Raw genomic sequence first — 18,988 nt, forward strand, 5'->3', positions numbered from 1 at the left:
GACGAGTTTTGGCGTCATTGAGAGCAGAGGCGAGAGAATTAGCGGCCTCTGCAACAAAAACTTGGTAGGATTTCGCTACAACTTTTTTGGGGGAAGATGAGAAATTGAAGAGTATTCGAACGGGGAAGAGAGAGAGAAAGCAGGAGAGAGAGTAAGATAACGATTTAGAGATTAAACTTTTATTTATTTATTTTCTGTGTAAATAAATATATGAATAATCACAGTTAATTATATTTTAATTTTTAGTTGAGTAAAATGTCAAAATGGTCCATATAGTTTGGGTAGTTTTGCCATTATAATACAAAGGTTTTATTTATCGTTGATGAGTCCAAAAAGGTTTCACCATCATCATTATGGTCCAACAACTAACTTAACCCCGTCTATTTTTTCGTTAAAGATGGGAAAATGTGTCTTTTTGAGTTTATTAAAAATAGAAAATTTTAAATATTAAATTAAAATAACCTTGCCCTACCCCACCCGACCCCACTTCTGTTATCATTTTTCAACCTAATTCCACATTTTAACCCCCAATGTTAACAAATCAGGATAAATATATCAACTTATCAAGTGCAGCAACCGTTTGTTCATTCTTGAAGCGTGCGAATTTTACACTTTAATGGCGGAAAAACCCTCAATTTTGCCTGCTAACTTGAATTCCGATTCATCTACCATAAGTAAGTTATTATAATCTCTCTGTCTTCGTATTCATAACGGTTTAATTTGCTATCCATTGATGCTCTTTTACGTGTTTGTTATAGAGTGATTCAGTTTCAAACAGTTGGTTAATGCCAGAATCCATCACAAGTGATTCAGTTTCAAACAATAGTGCTGTTTAGGGCTATTAGTTGCACGTTAATCGGTCTATGAAACATGGGTTTTACAGCTGTTGGTGATCTTTGAAGGTTTTAAAGATTCCTTTTGCTTTCTTCTTTGAATATGAAATGGCATTTGTGATTGCAACTTAAAGGTTATCTGCTTAATATTATAATTTCTTTACATAAAGTTGAGTTTCTTTTTGTTCTGTTACTAACATAAATTACCTTTTAATTACCTAAAGTTACTGCCAAAGATGACTCTTTCTCTTGTAATGTTTGACAAAAAAAAGGTAAAGTTGATAAATTGAACTCAAGTTCTTATTAGTAATTCAGTTATCGAACTTAGACTTGCTATTCTAATGTTATGAACCATAAGGAAATGAATTGAACCATAAGGTAAAGTATTCAATTTCTTTTTTTTTTTTTTTTTTTACTATAGACAACGGTGATGTTTGGTGTGAAGATAAAGATCGAATATTTGTACCGTTTTGCCACTATAAGTGGGTGTTGCAGTTCAAGTCTTTTAAATGAGGAAACAAAAGTGCACCATCGTCGATTTGCACCTGCTTCCGTTTCTGGCGTCACTGTGTTTACAGGTAAACCCTCAGTCGATCCTTCATGATGGCCATGTTTTGACCGGTGAGTCCTAAATTAATCCCCTGAATGTGATTAACAATAGGTTAGGCTCTGTGATACAGTTTATGGTTCTTAATTACCTCATATTTTGTTTCTTTGATTCCAGCCTAACTATTGAAGATGGATCTCTAATCTAAAAGCACAAAGAAGAGGTCATTTGATGCATGCTGTATGGGGTGGCAAAGCTCATTGTATTTTACAACAGGTTAAAATCAAGGTGGCATTTCATAGGTCAGATTGCAGGTCACATTCTAATGGTAGCGGGTCAGATTGCAACTTAATGTGTAACTTATAGCTATAAAGGTTTGTACTCAATTTGTTGCAACATTATTAACCATATTTGTTGTTGTTTACCTAACAAATTATATAGAACAATTCGGGAACCACGGCGCAACGCGCGGGGTTTAATACTAGCATATTATAAACTTGTAACACAAATGCGCATCATGTAGTTGTACAATGTGCAAAAAGTCTTATATATGTTGTATATGTTGTTTAAAACCTCTATAATTTGATAGTCTTGAACCTGTGGTGTGTAGCCAAACTTCAAAGACTATGATGGTTTTGCCTGAGCTTTTATTTCTTGCCAGGAAACTGTGCAACTAAGGTGTTTGATAAAATGAATCATGGTGTCTTTTGGTGTTTGGTTGTCATGTTTTGTAGTTGGAGTTTTAAAACCTCTATTAATTGATGCCTTCTTGAAGCTGCAACCATGCATCAAAAGTTCTCCTAACCGTGACTATGAGAAAGAAAGTAAGAAACTAACCTAATATTCGCATAATAGGGACTACTTGCGCCAAACACGAGCAACGAATATCAATCGGAAAAACTTTGTAACAAATCTGCGACCCGAGTACGATAGATGCTATGACAATCATCCAAGAACCATCACAATGATAAGGACCGTTTAACACAATCCAAACTGATTCAACGTAACCGGGGAAAAGTTCCAATGTTTTCACTGTTGAATTTGTTAACGGTACATTCTCATAGTAAAAAAAATCCATTGAAACTACTATATGCTAATCTCCTATACATCAAACCAATTAACTTTGGGATACACGAAAGAGGGCAATTTATGATATTTAATGGATATATCATGTTTTAAAATTGCCCACAGCCTGGTCTAGAAAGGGTTCCAAAGAATTCAGATGTAACAGTTGAAGTATTAATTTTGTTTTGCTTGATATTTTTTAAATTTGAGATGGAGATGGGTTAGATGTAAGTATTTTTAAAACATAATTTAATATGTTAAGAGCTTTCGTATAATAATTTGCATCCCAGTTATTGACTTATCGTGAAAGTTTCACATCTTAATTGTTATCAATAAAGCGTATTTATTTTATTGTCTATCTATTTGCAAAGATCTAGAGGAACCGAAACTTGGACAAGGCGCCTCCGGGACCTTGCCACGACGTGCTCCTCGTTTCAAGCTTCGATTTGAGAGGTCGAACGCCTAAAACGGAGACCCGTAGCCAAAGTTATGCTCGTTTTCGTAAAATAACCTTGGAAGCTCGATCATGGGCCTCCAGAAATGTAATGGCCCGATCCTCTACACTTGGGCTTGCATCAATAATAGTTGATTTAAGATTAATTTTAAGATTGACCTAATTACTTTTAGCCTATTTTTGTAAGGAGTAAATTACAATTTGCCTCTTGCTTACAAGACCTTTTGTACTACACACCCGTCTTATCCGTATCTTGCAATTTGCCTCCTCATGCTTGCAAAATCTAACAGTAGGGATGTTCATAGTTTGGTTTGGCCGGTTTTTAGATCAAACCGTGAGCCAAACCGTTAGTAACGGTTTTTTATTGTCGAAAACCGAAACCGAACCGTTGAAAATTAAAACCGAATCAAACCTAACAGTTACTAACGGTTTGGTTTTACGGTTTGGGATTCACGGTTTGGTTTTGGTTTGGTTTTACGGTTTGGGATTCGATAATAGATTACACTTATAATAAAACCTTATGATTTAACCATACCTCTAGTCACTCTTAATCTTAACTATACTTAACATAGAACTTAAAATGGTCATAGCAGGAACAATGATTACAATATTATGGCAAAATAATTGGATTAAACTTAACTAAAGAAGTAGCAGGTGAAATCATAACAGCATAGCTATAACAGGAACAAGAAAAGGAAAAAAAAGCTTAGGCGACTGTGGAGGGAGTGAGAGAGCACGAATGGGAACTATAGTCAAAATTAGGATTTTGGGGTGTTACATGGTCCCCGCGATTTACCAAAATTTTGGATATGATCCCTGGATCAAAAGTACACGGATGGTCTTTGTGGTGTGCACTTAGTAACGTATTTAGTCTCCAACCAACAAATCTTATGATTCAAGCATGGTCAAATTAGAGACTAAATACGTTACTAAGTGCAAACCATTGGGGCCGTCCATGTATCTTTTGGAAAAGTTGTGAATTAAATATGTTATAAAGTGTAAACCATCAGACCATCCATCCATATAAGACCATCCATATACTTTTGAAAAGGTGAGGATCAAATTCAAAGTTCTGACAAACCACAATGAGTCCAACGTGTACTATACTCAAAAAATAAGGTTAAACCAAGTGTAAACCATCAGATCATCCATATATATATAGAGGTCAGTTAACGTACAAAATGGCTTAACGTACATTGCGTACGTGATTGTTTTTTAACGTGCAATTATATATATATATATATATATATATATATATATATAGGGGGGGCTGCTAGAATGAAAACCACCCCGAGTTGTAAGAACCGCGAGAACTACACCCCACGGAGCGCCGTTCGCCATGATTTTTTTTTACAAGTAGATGTGTGTATTATAAATACAGCCGTAAAAAATCATGGCGAACAGCGCTCCGTGGGGTGTAGTTTTTTACACCACAAGTTTGGTGTTTTTTAATTTTTTTTCTTTTTTTTCACCAAACTTGTGGTGTAAAAAACTACACCCCACGGAGCGCCGTTCGCCATGATTTTTTACGGCTGTGTTTATAATATACACATCTACTTGTAAAAAAAATCATGGCGAACGGCGCTCCGTGGGGTGTAGTTCTCGCGGTTCTTACAACTAGATGTGGATATATATATATATATATATATATATATATATATATATATATATGTAGGAGAAGGATCCGTTAGGAACCACCCTTTATTGCGAGAACCGCGAGAAACAATGTGAACACAACCAAAAATACCTAAAAAAATCTTAAAAACACACACAATTTTTTTTTAATAAAAATCGCTACTTTTCGTCAATAAAAAAAATAAATTTTTTTGGAGACTAAAACTAGCGATTTTTATTAAAAAATATTTAATTTTTTGACTAAACTGCCATTTTGGTCCCTGTGGTTTGGGCACTTTTGCCGTTTTAGTCCAAATCTCAAACTTTTTACATCTGGGTCCATGTGGTTTGCATTTTGTTGCCATTTTAGTCCAAAATCCAAAAACCCTTTTTTTGACTGTTGAAAGCTGCCTATTTTGTCCTTTAGTGCAGGGGCATTTTGGTCATTTTTTGGACTAAGAGTATTTTAGTAAAATATAAATAAAGATTATATTATATAATAATAATAAAATATAACGAAAACCCATCTGATCATCTCTCCTCTCTCTCTCTACCCTCTCTCTTCTCTCTCTCTCTCTACAATCCAGTATAACAAAAACCCATCTGAGACGAACAAAACTGCCATTGTGTAACTTTTGCAAAGATCATGAACTTTAACTCTTTAACAAAAAACTGAGATAAAAAAAGATCTATACTGGATTGAAGGGACAAGAACATCAAACAAGGATCATAAACTTTAACTAAAACAGATATTAAAAAAAAAAGATTCAGAATTATAAGAAAATCATAAAAAGAGTTCATTTTGACTTTTAGGTGTCAACCAAAGGCTTCAAATTCTTGTATAATACAGAGTTCTTTTAGTTTCTTTTACCTAAGTGACATTATCAATTTGTCTTACATCAAACAATAATTCTTGTAGATTTTAAAGATCAATGAACAATAAGCATTTAAACATCAAAAGTCACAGGTTGATTAGTAGAAGATCAAAAAAATTCATATGCAGCAATGCAAGAACATTAAAATGGACTAAAAAGATCATAAAAACAAGACCTCTAGCAAATTAAACAGACACAAAAAATGATCCATACTGAATTAGGAGAAAAAGATGAAATCTTTTCCATCTTTTCAACATCTTTCGGATCCAGAAACTCCAAATCCTTACTTCCAGAATCCACAGCAGTAATTGCAACAAAACATCACAAAAACATCAAATCTGGATAGGATGTGGTCATGAAACGGTGGTTGGTGGTGGGTTCGATGAAGACGGTTGATAGTGATGGTGGGTGTGCGGCGAAGAATGGCGGTGGGTGTTAAGCGGGAAAAGATGAAGATGGATTTAGATCTGGATCTAGAAAGGTTGTGGTGTTTGGGAGATGAACTAATAATGATAAAGAATAAAGAATAAACATGACTTTTCTTGTAGGTGCAGGTGGATTTCATACAATTTGGTTTAAAGATGTAATTTGGAATTTGATTTTGATTCTTGAATTTTGATTGAAGTTCTGGGAATTTGATTTGATTCTTGAATATGGATTGAAGTTTTGGAAACTAGTGACAATACCTTTATTATTATATATAATATAATTTTATTATTATTATATAATATAATCTTTAAAAAATGACTAAAATGCCCCTGCACTAAATGACAAAATAGGCAGCTTTCAACAGTAAAAGAAGGGGATTTTTGGATTTTGGACTAAAATGGCAACAAAATGCAAACCACAGGGACCCAGATGTAAAAAGTTTGAGATTTGGACTAAAACGGCAAAAGTGCCCAAACCACAGGGACCAAAATGGCAGTTTACTCTAATTTTTTTTTTGTGTGTTTAAAGTTTTTTGGGGGTGTAGCTTTATGGTTTAGTTTTTAACATTTAGCTTGGGGGAGGGGGGTTTGTTTGTTTGTTTTTTTTTTTTTTTTTTTTTTTTTTTTTTGGGGGGGGGGGTTGTTTTATTTTAGATAATTTTTATGTTTTAGGTGGTGTAGTGGGTTTATTTTGTTGTGTTCACATTGGTTCTCACAATAAACGTGTTTCTCGCATGAACCCTACCCTATATATATATATATATATATATATATATATATATTTGAACGAGTATACCAGATTTATTACATATGTATATTTTAGTATCATAAGAATTACAACAGTTAGTTTACAATACAATTATAACTCAATGATTAAGAAACTTATAAGTTCCAGGTTTGAATATATTTTTTTCTAATTTATTTGTTGATGTTAGTTTATATTTGAAATCCTACTATAGAGTTGATGTTAAACTGCAAGTTAAGTAGGCTCGCATAAAGCTAGATGCCCAAAAACTCCCCAAAAAATGAAAGAAAGTTTATTTATATATATACTGAAGATAAAATATAAAAAAATTCCTTGATTGCCTATGGGTGTGTATACATTATGCACCTTTATATGATTCAAAGATGATTAATTTAGACTAAAAGAACAAAATATAGTTCACATGCTATCTATATATGAGCTTCATTTGACAGATTTAGTGATGCACCTTTTTCATGGACTCGTTCAAAGTTACTACAAATGACTGATTTCTGCTTTTCACAAACTGGTCCCAATTTTGATTGGTTTTCTAAATTGAAATGAAAGCTGGTTACAGGCTTCTCCATTTATGTCCACCAACTTTGGATGACAACTAACCTTGACTTATTCTAAATTGCTTTATTCGTGTCCACACACTGATGATATTTGTGTCCATATAGATTGGCTACCGTTCATACAGCCAAGTAAAAGCTACCGTTCATACAGCCAAGTAAAAGCTACTGTTGGTATTTATAAATATTCGAGTTTAGATTAAGCCCCCATCTCATCTTTTAAACTAATATCAAACAAAATGAGTGCTCGATCTTCATATTCTTGTTTTCACTTGTTCTTACTTGTTGTTTTGGCCTTGTTTCGTTTATGCTCATCTAATCAAAACTCTCATTGCAATGACATTGAGAGACAAGCACTTCTCCAGTTCAAGCATGGCCTCACTGATGAATCACAACGACTCGCTTCGTGGGTTGCTGAGAACAAGGACTGTTGTACATGGGCTGGGATAGCTTGTGATAATTCTACAGGTCATGTTCATCGTATTCATCTTCCTGGACTTGATGGTCATTGTAGTATCGATGATTATTATAGCATGACAGGATACGAAGAAGCCTTGAAGCAGAAATTGAAAGGGGATATAAGTCAATCTTTGTTGGTTCTAAAGCAACTCAAGCATCTGGATTTGAGTTGCAATAATTTTGGAGGCATCCAAGTTCCTAAATTTATTGGTTCTTTTCAAAACCTAAGGTACCTTAACCTTTCACGTTCCAATTTTAGCGGAACTATCCCTCCAACACTAGGGAATCTCTCAGAATTACATGTTCTGTCTCTTGGAAGTTTTCATGACGATCCATTTGAAAGAACGAGCATGGCGAATATGAAGTGGTTGTCAAGCCTTGGTATGTTGCATCACCTCGATATGAGTGGCATGGACCTTAGCAAAGCAACCGATTGGCTTCAGGTGATTAACACCCTTCCTTCTTTGGTCCAGCTACATTTGTCTCTATGTGAACTCTCAAATCTACACATGTATGTTCCTAGTGTCAATCTCACATCCCTTTCTGTTCTCGATCTTTCTTACAATTATTTTAACAGTTCAGTACCACAGTGGATATTCAGTGTAACTAGTCTAGTTTCACTGGATTTAACTGCGTGTAGTTTTCATGGTCCTATTCCTAGCTTCCGCAATCTGACTTCTCTTGAGTTGCTTCATGTGGCCGGCAATGATTTCATGAATTCTTCCTCAATATTTCAAGAGTTGTCTAGTAGTAATCTCATCTCGTTAGATATTAGTTATTGTGGTATTTCAAGTTCAGTTCTAGATTCCCTTCAAAATTTAACAAATCTTATTAGCCTCCGCTTGTCTGAAAATCAACTCACTAAGAGAATACCTAAATCATTAGGTAACTTTTGTAATTTGAGAGAGATTGATTTGTCTGAGAACTATATTGGTAATATTAGTCTGACATATTTTCTTGAAAGTTTTTTCGAGTGCAAATCACCTGCCTTGGAGTCATTATCCTTGTTCAGGAACTATATAAGTGGTATAATTCCTCATTCCATAGGAAACTTGTCATTTCTCAGAACATTACATCTCAGAGATAATCAAATTTCTGGTCCCATTCCATACTCAATTGGACAATTATCATCATTAGAACAGTTGTATGTTAGGTCAAACCGACTGAATGGCAGCCTTCCTGATAGCCTCGGACAACTTTCAAAGTTGACTTCTTTAGATTTTTCTGATAATTTACTTACAGGTGTTGTGACAGAAGCTCACTTTATCAAACTAGTGAGCTTGAAGGATCTAGATGGATCAGCTAACAAATTAATCTTAAGGCTGCAAGTTGCAAACTGGATTCCCCCTTTCCAGTTGGGATCCTTGTATCTGAAATCTTGGGTTTTAGGCCCTCAATTTCCGTTGTGGTTGCAATCACAGAAGGATTTAAGGGCTTTAGACATAAGCAATGCAGGCATTTCATCGCCCATGCCTGAATCATTTTTGAGATCATTCTCCAATTTAATGTTTTTGAATATGTCAAATAATCATATCCGAGGACCATTAACATTCTCTGGTATCCCTGCAACACTTGATATTATTGACATTAGCTCGAATGGGTTTGGTGTGAAGATAAAGATCGAATATTTGTACCGTTTTGCCACTATAAGTGGGTGTTGCAGTTCAAGTCTTTTAAATGAGGAAACAAAAGTGCACCATCGTCGATTTGCACCTGCTTCCGTTTCTGGCGTCACTGTGTTTACAGGTAAACCCTCAGCCTTCATGATGGCCATGTTTTGACCGGTGAGTCCTAAATTAATCCCCTGAATGTGATTAACAATAGGTTAGGCTCTGTGATACAGTTTATGGTTCTTAATTGTAGGTCCCTGTTTCGCGGAGGATTACGAACCTAAACCTTGTTATACAAACCTACTAGCGAGTGCGGAATCCAAGCTAGCAAGCAAACCGAGTTAGTAGCAAGTAGAGAAACAAACACACAAAGATTCACCGATTAACACTAGTCGTATTAATGCAAATGAAGGTGCGGTTACAAGCTCAATGTTTACAGAAGTGTTCTATAAACTCTCTAAGTGTGTGTGTGAGTTCTGGGCAGAATGCTCTCTAAGCTTCTATCTCTCGGGTGTGTGGGAATGGCAGAACTCTGTAACACTCAACACATGCATGGGTATATATACCCAGCTCAGCAGGTCTGCTCGAAGGATTCGACAGATGGTCCGAAGGATCATCTGTCGACCACATGTTACACGAAAGATCAGCATGGACCTCGAAGGATCATCCTTCGAGGTCTAATGGTCGAACCATGGTCGAACCATATCTTTCGATCACCTCGAAGGATCAGGTGTATCCTTCGAGGCTATCCTTCGATCAGAACATCTTTCAAATGTTGTCCAAGTCAAACCGGAGGATGGTTGACTTGGTCAACTTACAGACTACTAAGGACATCGTTTACATACAGACCCAATACAGACAAAGTACAGACACAAGTGCACCAACAAACTCCCCCTTGGCTGTAGCTTTGTCTTTGATCTCTAATCTTTGTCTTGTTCTTCTAAAAGTGTAGACTCGTCTTGAACTTCGACGGTCTTTGGTCTTCAAGTCTTCAAGACTCTGATGTCCTATCATGTCTTCAATGTCGGAGGGTCTTCAAAGTCTTCACGTCTTGAAAGTAGAAAGTGTATCAACAAACTACCCGTATCATGTAGGAAGTGTGTTGACAAACTCCCCCTTAACATAAGCTCCCCCTTGAGTTATGCTCGTGAAATACTTTAACTTTATGAAGTAAGATCCTTCGAGGTGATGATGATGGCCAGCGGCAACTCGATCATCTTCATTCATTGAGTGCCTTCGTGTCTTCATTCCAAAGCTCGTCAACGACCATGTTCTCCTAGCCTTTAGAATCTGCACATGCAAGAAATCTAAACGCGTAATGAGAACAATTGCTTGGAATATAGTATAAACAAATGACACACGAATGACCATGTCATAATCAAACACCGTCCGACAGTTTGAAAGTTTAATAAAATTTGTCAATTTTAGTTTTTAGCTTTCAAAACATGCAAATTTCGACCGTTTATGAAGATTTAGTCAGTTCGGTTTTCAGTCAGGTTTCAGGTAACGAAGACTTGAGCTCCAACATCGTACGATCGAAAATAAAGCAGAAATAAAATCTTTTTGGCTTTTATAAAGTTTATATTAAAACAAGCCTAAAATCTTTTTGGTATTTTTGAAATTAAAAGACAACAATTTAAAATCCTTTGAGTGTTATCAAACGACATCACCGCTAATGTCGTGCTGATATGCACCAAACGACGAAACTGTTTAAAAGAAATAATAAAAGTTAAACAGTAAATAAATAAATATAGACAAACATTCTTTTTGCGAGTTTCGAGGGTAAGAGAATCATATCAGTGTACGGTCATGCCAAAACACTCTTGTTGTTCAGTTAGTTAACATTAAGATAAGCATCCTATAACAATTATCGGTATTGTTGTCCACTTAAGCTCAACTTATCAGATGTAATCATGGCGAGGGGATACGTTAAGGTATGATTTATACTTACCGACCGGTGTTCATCCACATCACGACACATTCCCGTATCAAGGTATGCATGAGTGTTCATCTTACCGGTGAGTATACCGATTATCATCTGTTTGACCGTATAAATTGTGAGATACTCACTTATTTTGATTTGAAAACAAGTCCTATGTGATATAATCACTTATTGATGAGGAACTTGATTTTCGTATGCATGAGGGCACAGGTGCAAGTCCGTGAACAGGTCAGTACTTCCGTACAGCAGAGAGACGAACTTGACACCCGGATAAATGTGATATTTTATCACTTATTTGATTTGGACATGTGATTGTTTATCACTTATTGAGGTCGAATGCAGTATGCAATATGTACACGTATGTATAGTATCATGGAAGATCTAGACTTGCGTCCCCGTTATTTTTCGGTAAAAGATACAACCATGATACCCAGATGATAAGCAGCATAAAGACCGAATATCTCAGAACCTCGGCAATCTATCAAACGAAATTTCGGTACTAAGACCATATGCCAATGAATGGTTCCCACCTGATCTTCAGTCGATTAAGATTTATATCACCCTGCACACTTTAAAATGATTGTGAGCCTACCGATACATCTTATATAGAGCTGCTTATCGTTTTGCATTTAAGGTTTAAAGAGGTTTGGATAGACCACTGATGTACTATCATTTTCTCTTTTGCTCGCCAGGAAACTCATTTTTGTTTTTCTATTGTTTTTGTGTTTTTGAATTTTTCGATGTTTTTGGATTTTCAGATTTTTGGATATACTCCCCCTAAAATCAATAAACTAAGACAAATTTAAAAACACACAAAGATATTTACAAAAATGATTTTCCGATGTTGGTTTACTCTTGTGCTTGACCTTAATGCCGTTTACCAAAATTAAGTTTTATCAGAAAAGATTTAACAAATTTTGGAAAAATGAGTTGGCATGTCGGTAAGCGGTGCGGACCTTGACAACATTGATGAGTTTCATATTGAAACAATCACGTGTGAGGTGATATCCGAGATCAACGTGTCAGGTCAAAGAGTGCTGTACGAGATAATAACAATTCACAAAGCAGCTAAAATATCGACAAGTATAGGAGAGATTAAGAATTTAAAGGCGTATCCTGCAACTGTTCCGTGCATTGCAAGGAATCTAAGCACTCTCCCAACTGGATATCCACCCGGTGTGGACTTCAAGGTCGAATTTGCAACTGCTGAGAAGTCTCTTGACAGCAACAAAGTCATAAACCTCCGGGTCCGGCTGGTCTTCCACATTCCACCAGCGAAGGTCTTTGACTTTCTCTTTCAGAAATGGTGTGCGGATGTTCAATCCATGCCAAGGCATCGGCACACATTTCACTTCATTCGTTCCTGAGGACCCGATCAAAACCAGAAAGACCAAATTTTTGGCACGTTCTTCATTTGGTCAAATTTTGCAACTTCATTCAGCCACATTCTCTTTTTCTTTTCTCTCTCTCCATCAAAGGCAACAATTTCTTCTGTCGCCTATCTTGTGCAAGGACATTCCACTATCAACAATCCTAAGACTATCAATAGTTCCTCCTGGAACTTCCTGCACACTCACTCAGAGATTAGTTGGAGAGAGGGACCCAAGCCATTGTGGTCTTGGGTCTTCCATTTTCATCAATGACAATAACTTCTTGTCTTTGATGGTTTGTAAATTGTGATGGTCCCCCTGATTCAGTAACCGATTTAGGTTTCCATGTCTGTTTTGTTTTATCAGTGTCATTCTTTAAAATTTTAACTTCATTACAGTTTGAAGTTTTTGAATTTGTTGATTTTACAGAAACAGATTGTTTTTGAACCACATCGGTTTTAATTGCTTTTTCAATCCTTTTGACCTGTTGGCGTTTCTGCTTCTTCTCCCTTTCTTTTACAAGTCGGGGATCTTGTTTTGTGGAAGTAGATGGCTTACGGTCAGTCTTGTCACGGGGATCATCAACCTTCCCTTTTTGCTTATGAAGGTAAGGGCAATTTCGAATTATATGCCCAATGGTTCCACACTCAAAACATGATCTTCGTTCAACATACCTCGAAGAATCATGTGTTCTCTTAGCTGATGATGTTGAACCTTGTGAACTCGAGGTACTAGGCTTTGAGCTGTTTTGTTCATTCCTTTTCAAAACAGTAGCTTTCTTGACAAAATCTAAGTTAGATTTATTTTCAAACGTTTCAATTTTGTCCGTTCCCGTCGATTTCACAAAGTTAACATTTTTCTTCTTCTTTTGATTCGGCTTCTTCTGGACTTGAGCCGGTGCTTTACCTTTGGGTTTGGTGTGATTTTGCTGTGTTGGCACTGTTGGCAATTTCTTGTTGCCAAATTGCTTTCGAACTTCAGCCTTTGGGATTGGAGGACACTGTGTAACTGTAACATGTGGTCCTTTCTTCCCCAAAAACTTACTTGTCGAATTTTCAAAGACTTTATCGATTAAGGATTGATTAACGTTCTTAATAGGAAAATCTTTGTCTGAGTAAATTTTATCATCACCAACCAAAGTGTACAGCAAGGTCACACTCTCCGACTCCTTCTCCGACGAGGACTCAGTTGCAACAGTCTTAGCGGGTGTGACAGGGGGATCACATAGAATGTGATTCTCAAGAGGTATGTCCTCATTTTTGACTACCGCATCAGACTTTGCTGGAGCAGCATCATCAGATTCATCATCTGAAGAATCAGCATCCTCAACCTCAACTGGAGGATCCTGTTTCTGTTCAGCAGTTACAGATGTATCTGCTGACACATCCGAATCTGAGGATACTTCTTTCTGGTATCCGAGTCCTGCTGCAAACTCCTTCACATCAAGAGGAACAGATGGTTCGAAGAACACTCTATCCTCCTCATCAGGCATGGCATCATAATTGTGTCTGACTGGTGGTGGACATTTTTTGTATCCTATGCATGTGACATCCCGTTTTTCTTTCTGAACGTCAATGATGTGATCCAACACGTAGCTAGAGCTCAAATAGCTGTCTAGCTTGAGTTGGATTGCCTCACTTTCCGTTTTTACACAGACCATTTCTTTTTGCATTGCCTCAAGACGTGAGATGTACAAATTAATGTCCGTTTGTTTTCTGGAAACCATTTTAGTCAATTCAGTTTTGTCTTTCTTTAATGTCTCAATCATTGACTTAAATTCCTTTTCATGGTTTTCATAAAACATATTGGCTTCTGTGCATTTTGAAAGATCCACAGTCAACTTCTGATTGTGGATGAATGTCACATCATATTTTTCTTGCAAAGCCTCGTGTTTGCTTTGCAATGCACACCACTCAGCATTCAAGGAATCATGTTTGTCTTGCAAGTCAAACAAACTAGCTTGTAAAGCATCATGTTTGGCTTGCAACTCAGACATGTTTGCCTCAAACTCAGCACATTTAGCCTGCAAGCTATCCCAGTTATCACAGTTTACAGCAATGGGTTCATCGACACATACCTGACTTGAAGAACTGTCGACATTAGCCATAAAGGCTGAATGGAGAGAAGACGAAGTACAAGCAGCTTGATCCATCAGAACAGATCTTCTTTGAGTTTCTGCTGCAGCTTCTTCCAAAAGTTCATCAATATCAGCATCAACTGAGACACCAGATGTCTCACCCATATTCTCATCGCCTGACCCAGATGAATCTTCATCAACACTTCTGCTGTACCCAGAAGAGTCTTCATCTTCAGACGATTCACCACCACTGGCGGAAGATTCTCCACCACTGGTGTTAACTACATCCTTCACAACTTGAGCAAAGCAAGCTGTACCATTAGGACCATCACCACCAAACTGGATTGTCCAGTCGCAACCTTCATCCATCTGAACTACAAGTGCCCGGTTGTCTTGATTGCTGACAGGCACTAATGTACGTTCATTATTCCTGTTCTGGTTCTGCTGGTTGCCCTGGTTTCTGAAGGGGTTCTGGTTTCCATGCTGTGCTGGCTTTGCACATTCCCGTTTAAAGTGACCCCGTTCACCACAGTTGAAGCACCTTACTGCTTGTTTATCAAACCCATACTTGGTGTCTCTCTTACTTTCCAAGCTGGTTCTTCCAGTACTTTCCATCCAATCCTTTGCTCTTCTCACAGCACTAGCAAAGGCCCACTTGATGTCCATCAAGTCCATCTCTTCTTTATCTATCTGCCGATAGTCTTCCTGTGTCAGATTAATGTTACCAATCTGACCTTCTATCAACCCACAGTACGCGCTCACTATAGTGTTAAGTAGCTCCATGTGTTCCTTGGCTACTTCTACACTGACTTTGGAGAAGCTTGAAGTGTCGAGCTGTACTGTATTTGGCTTTGATTGTTGACCAGCAGATGATGTTCCTCCATAACATGCACGTTGTTGTTGAGCAGGAGGAGGTGGAGGTGGTTGGATTGGATTTCCATACATGTCTGTGGTGGGAGGTGGCTTAACAGGAACTTGTATTGGATTGCCAAAACAATCTGTGCTTGTGACAAACGCCGTTTGAATTGGAGCATGTGAACCAGTTCTTGCAGACGAAGAGCTGGAAGTTCCATAATACATTTCTGGATTCTGTGGCAATGGAACTCTCTTCGCCTTCAGTGTTTCCTCCTGATCCTTGTTTTCCAAAAGCTGCACGAAGTCGTTAATATTTGTAGTTGTCAACGCTCCGTTATACTTAAGGATTTCCAAGAAACTATTCCATTGAGGAGGTAAGGCATCAGCAAACTTCTTTACCACCTCTGCTTGAGTTGTTGTAACTCCAAAATTGTTCAACTCAGTAAGCAGGTGATAGAAACGACTTGTCATGTCTCCCAGAGACTCCTTATCCATGCAAGCGAAGCAGTCAAATTCTTTCTTGAGCAGATCATGACGCAACTGACGTGTTGCTTCATTCCCTACTCCTCTTGTTTTCAAACCGTCCCACAACTTCTTAGTTGTCTTGAAGCTGACAAACTGGTGATAAATATCCTTGCTCAGGGCTTGGGTGAGAATGGCGTATGCTTTCTTTTCCAGATCATACGTTTTCTTTTTATCTTCGGGAAGATCAGCAAATGACGCAGTCTCTGAAGCAGCAACCTCTATGGCTTGATCGAAATCTGTGGTGAAACGTATCCACAGTTCCGTATTTTGACCAAGAACATATGTTTTAAACCTCTCAGCCCATCCTGGATATTCATTCAAACTCATCAGTTTTGGGGGTCGATTCAAACTTCCTGTTTCGCTTTCGCTTAATAAGATACTTTGTACACTCGGAGTTTGACCCGTTACTAATGCCCATTGATTTGATGGTAAAGCATTTGCTTGTGAAGATGTAGATACTGGAGATTCGGCCCATGATGGTGATAGACTTGTACACGTGTATTTTCCACTATCAGGAGCCGGTGTACCCCACCATGAAGGAGTAACTCCTGAACTTGTATATTTACCACTGTCTGGGGCAGGATTCCACCAACTCGGATTCATCTTTGACAAGAAAAATAAATTCTAAGTGAATAATCCGAGAGATCACACAGCCGAACGATCCTGTTCGAAAGATCTGAAATCACAGAAACTTGTTAACAATAAACAGACCACAATCGAAAGATCAACTATTGTTCGAAGGATCAACAGTACTCGAAAGACTACTGTTGAGTCTTGAGCAATAATTTTCGAAAGATTCAAGAACTCGAAGGATTCCCTTTTGAAAGATCCTTATCTTTCGAGTCAATCCCTATCTTTCGGACACTTATCTTTCGAATAGCTACCTTCCGAAGGATCACACTTGTTCGAATGATCAACAGTGTTCGAAGGATCACTGTTGACTTTCGAGCACTGGCTTCGAAAGACTCAAAATCTCGAAAGATTCACACTTGAAAGATCCTTATCTTTCGAGATAAAACAACTATCTTTCGAAAAGATTCCCTGATCGAAAGATATGTTTCGAACTTCGAAGGACTACTCGAAAGATGTTTATCTATCGAGCTGTCACTGATCGAAGGATTGTCTTTCGATGTCGAAGGATATCTTTCGATGTCGAAGGATATCTTTCGAATGAGCACTGACACACTGACACAGATGTGACGGGTTGGTGAAAAGGTGACAGGTTGGTAAGGTCAAACTTTCGGCAAAAGGGGATGTCAGATCAACTTTCCCACCAACTTTTGAAAGATTGCCCAAAAAGGATAACCTTATCCTTAAGCCAGTCACCGGAAACACACCGGAATACCACCGGAAAACACAAAGTTTTCTAAAAACCAATTTTATGTTACCCAACCCAAACTTGAACACTCCCGGTTAGTTTAGACACGTTTTTACTCAAAGAAAAAGCAAGAAAACCAGTAAAAACAGGTGCAAAACCAAGTGTTTCAACACACCAAAACTTGTAAAAACCCGGTTTTAAACAAGGTTAAGAGCCTTAGCTCTGATACCACTTGTAGGTCCCTGTTTCGCGGAGGATTACGAACCTAAACCTTGTTATACAAACCTACTAGCGAGTGCGGAATCCAAGCTAGCAAGCAAACCGAGTTAGTAGCAAGTAGAGAAACAAACACACAAAGATTCACCGATTAACACTAGTCGTATTAATGCAAATGAAGGTGCGGTTACAAGCTCAATGTTTACAGAAGTGTTCTATAAACTCTCTAAGTGTGTGTGTGAGTTCTGGGCAGAATGCTCTCTAAGCTTCTATCTCTCGGGTGTGTGGGAATGGCAGAACTCTGTAACACTCAACACATGCATGGGTATATATACCCAGCTCAGCAGGTCTGCTCGAAGGATTCGACAGATGGTCCGAAGGATCATCTGTCGACCACATGTTACACGAAAGATCAGCATGGACCTCGAAGGATCATCCTTCGAGGTCTAATGGTCGAACCATGGTCGAACCATATCTTTCGATCACCTCGAAGGATCAGGTGTATCCTTCGAGGCTATCCTTCGATCAGAACATCTTTCAAATGTTGTCCAAGTCAAACCGGAGGATGGTTGACTTGGTCAACTTACAGACTACTAAGGACATCGTTTACATACAGACCCAATACAGACAAAGTACAGACACAAGTGCACCAACATTAATTACCTCATATTTTGTTTCTTTGATTCCAGCCTAACTATTGAAGATGGATCTTTAAAAGCACAAAGAAGAGGTCATTTGATGCATGCTGTATGGGGTGGCAAAGCTCATTGTATTTTACAACAGGTTAAAATCAAGGTGGCATTTCATAGGTCAGATTGCAGGTCACATTCTATTGGTAGCGGGTCAGATTGCAACTTAACGTGTAACTTATAGCTATAAAGGTTTGTACTCATTTTGTTGCAACATTATTAACCATATTTGTTGTTGTTTACCTAACAAATTATATAGAACAATTCGGGAACCACGGCGCAACGCGCGGGGTTTAATACTAGCATATTATAAACTTGTAACACAAATGCGCATCATGTAGTTGTACAATGTGCAAAAAGTCTTATATATGTTGTATATGTTGTTTAAAACCTCTATAATTTGATAGTCTTGAATCTGTGGTGTGTAGCCAAATTTCAAAGACTATGATGGTTTTGCCTGAGCTTTTATTTCTTGCCATGAAGCTGTGCAACTAAGGTGTTTGATGAAATGAATCATGGTGTCTTTTGGTGTTTGGTTGTCACGTTTTGTAGTTGGAGTTTTAAAACCTCTATTAATTGATGCTTTGTTGATGCATCAAAAGTTCTCCTAACCGTGACTATGAGAATGAAACTAACCTAATCTTCGCATAATAGGGAGTACATGCGCTAAACACGAGCAACATAATATCAATCGGAAAAACTTTGTAACAAATCTGCGACCTGAGTACGATAGATGCTAAGACAATCATCCAAGAACCATTACAATGCCAAGGACAGTTTAGCACAATCCAAACTGA

The 18,988-nt window shown here is 37.7% G+C and overlaps 1 protein-coding gene and 1 long non-coding RNA gene across 6 annotated transcripts; both read left to right on the plus strand.

Moving 5' to 3' along the window:
- The first annotated feature begins 535 nt into the window (after positions 1–535).
- On the plus strand, positions 536–1,978 carry LOC110935846. 4 transcript variants are annotated; one of them, XR_002589468.2, is made up of 5 exons: positions 536–674; positions 759–967; positions 1,058–1,105; positions 1,255–1,454; positions 1,558–1,978. It is a non-coding gene; the product is annotated as an uncharacterized LOC110935846 (long non-coding RNA). The 4 variants fall into 4 exon arrangements; XR_002589469.2 differs by lacking the exon at positions 1,058–1,105; XR_002589470.2 differs by lacking the exon at positions 1,058–1,105 and having other exon boundaries at positions 759–902.
- Positions 1,979–7,258: 5,280 nt separating this feature from the next.
- Positions 7,259–18,581, plus strand: LOC110935841 (receptor-like protein EIX1). 2 transcript variants are annotated; one of them, XM_022178193.2, is made up of 2 exons: positions 7,259–9,373; positions 18,192–18,581. In XM_022178193.2, the coding sequence occupies exon 1, from the start codon at positions 7,370–7,372 to the stop codon at positions 9,368–9,370; it is 2,001 nt and encodes a 666-aa protein (XP_022033885.2). In that variant the 5' UTR covers positions 7,259–7,369; the 3' UTR covers positions 9,371–9,373; positions 18,192–18,581. The 2 variants fall into 2 exon arrangements, with proteins under 2 accessions (XP_022033885.2, XP_035845651.1); XM_035989758.1 differs by lacking the exon at positions 18,192–18,581 and having other exon boundaries at positions 7,259–8,032; positions 8,832–9,373.
- The last annotated feature ends 407 nt before the right edge of the window (positions 18,582–18,988 follow it).

The sequence above is a fragment of the Helianthus annuus genome, chromosome 4 (assembly GCF_002127325.2).
Source record: "Helianthus annuus cultivar XRQ/B chromosome 4, HanXRQr2.0-SUNRISE, whole genome shotgun sequence".
Lineage (NCBI taxonomy): Eukaryota > Viridiplantae > Streptophyta > Magnoliopsida > Asterales > Asteraceae > Helianthus > Helianthus annuus.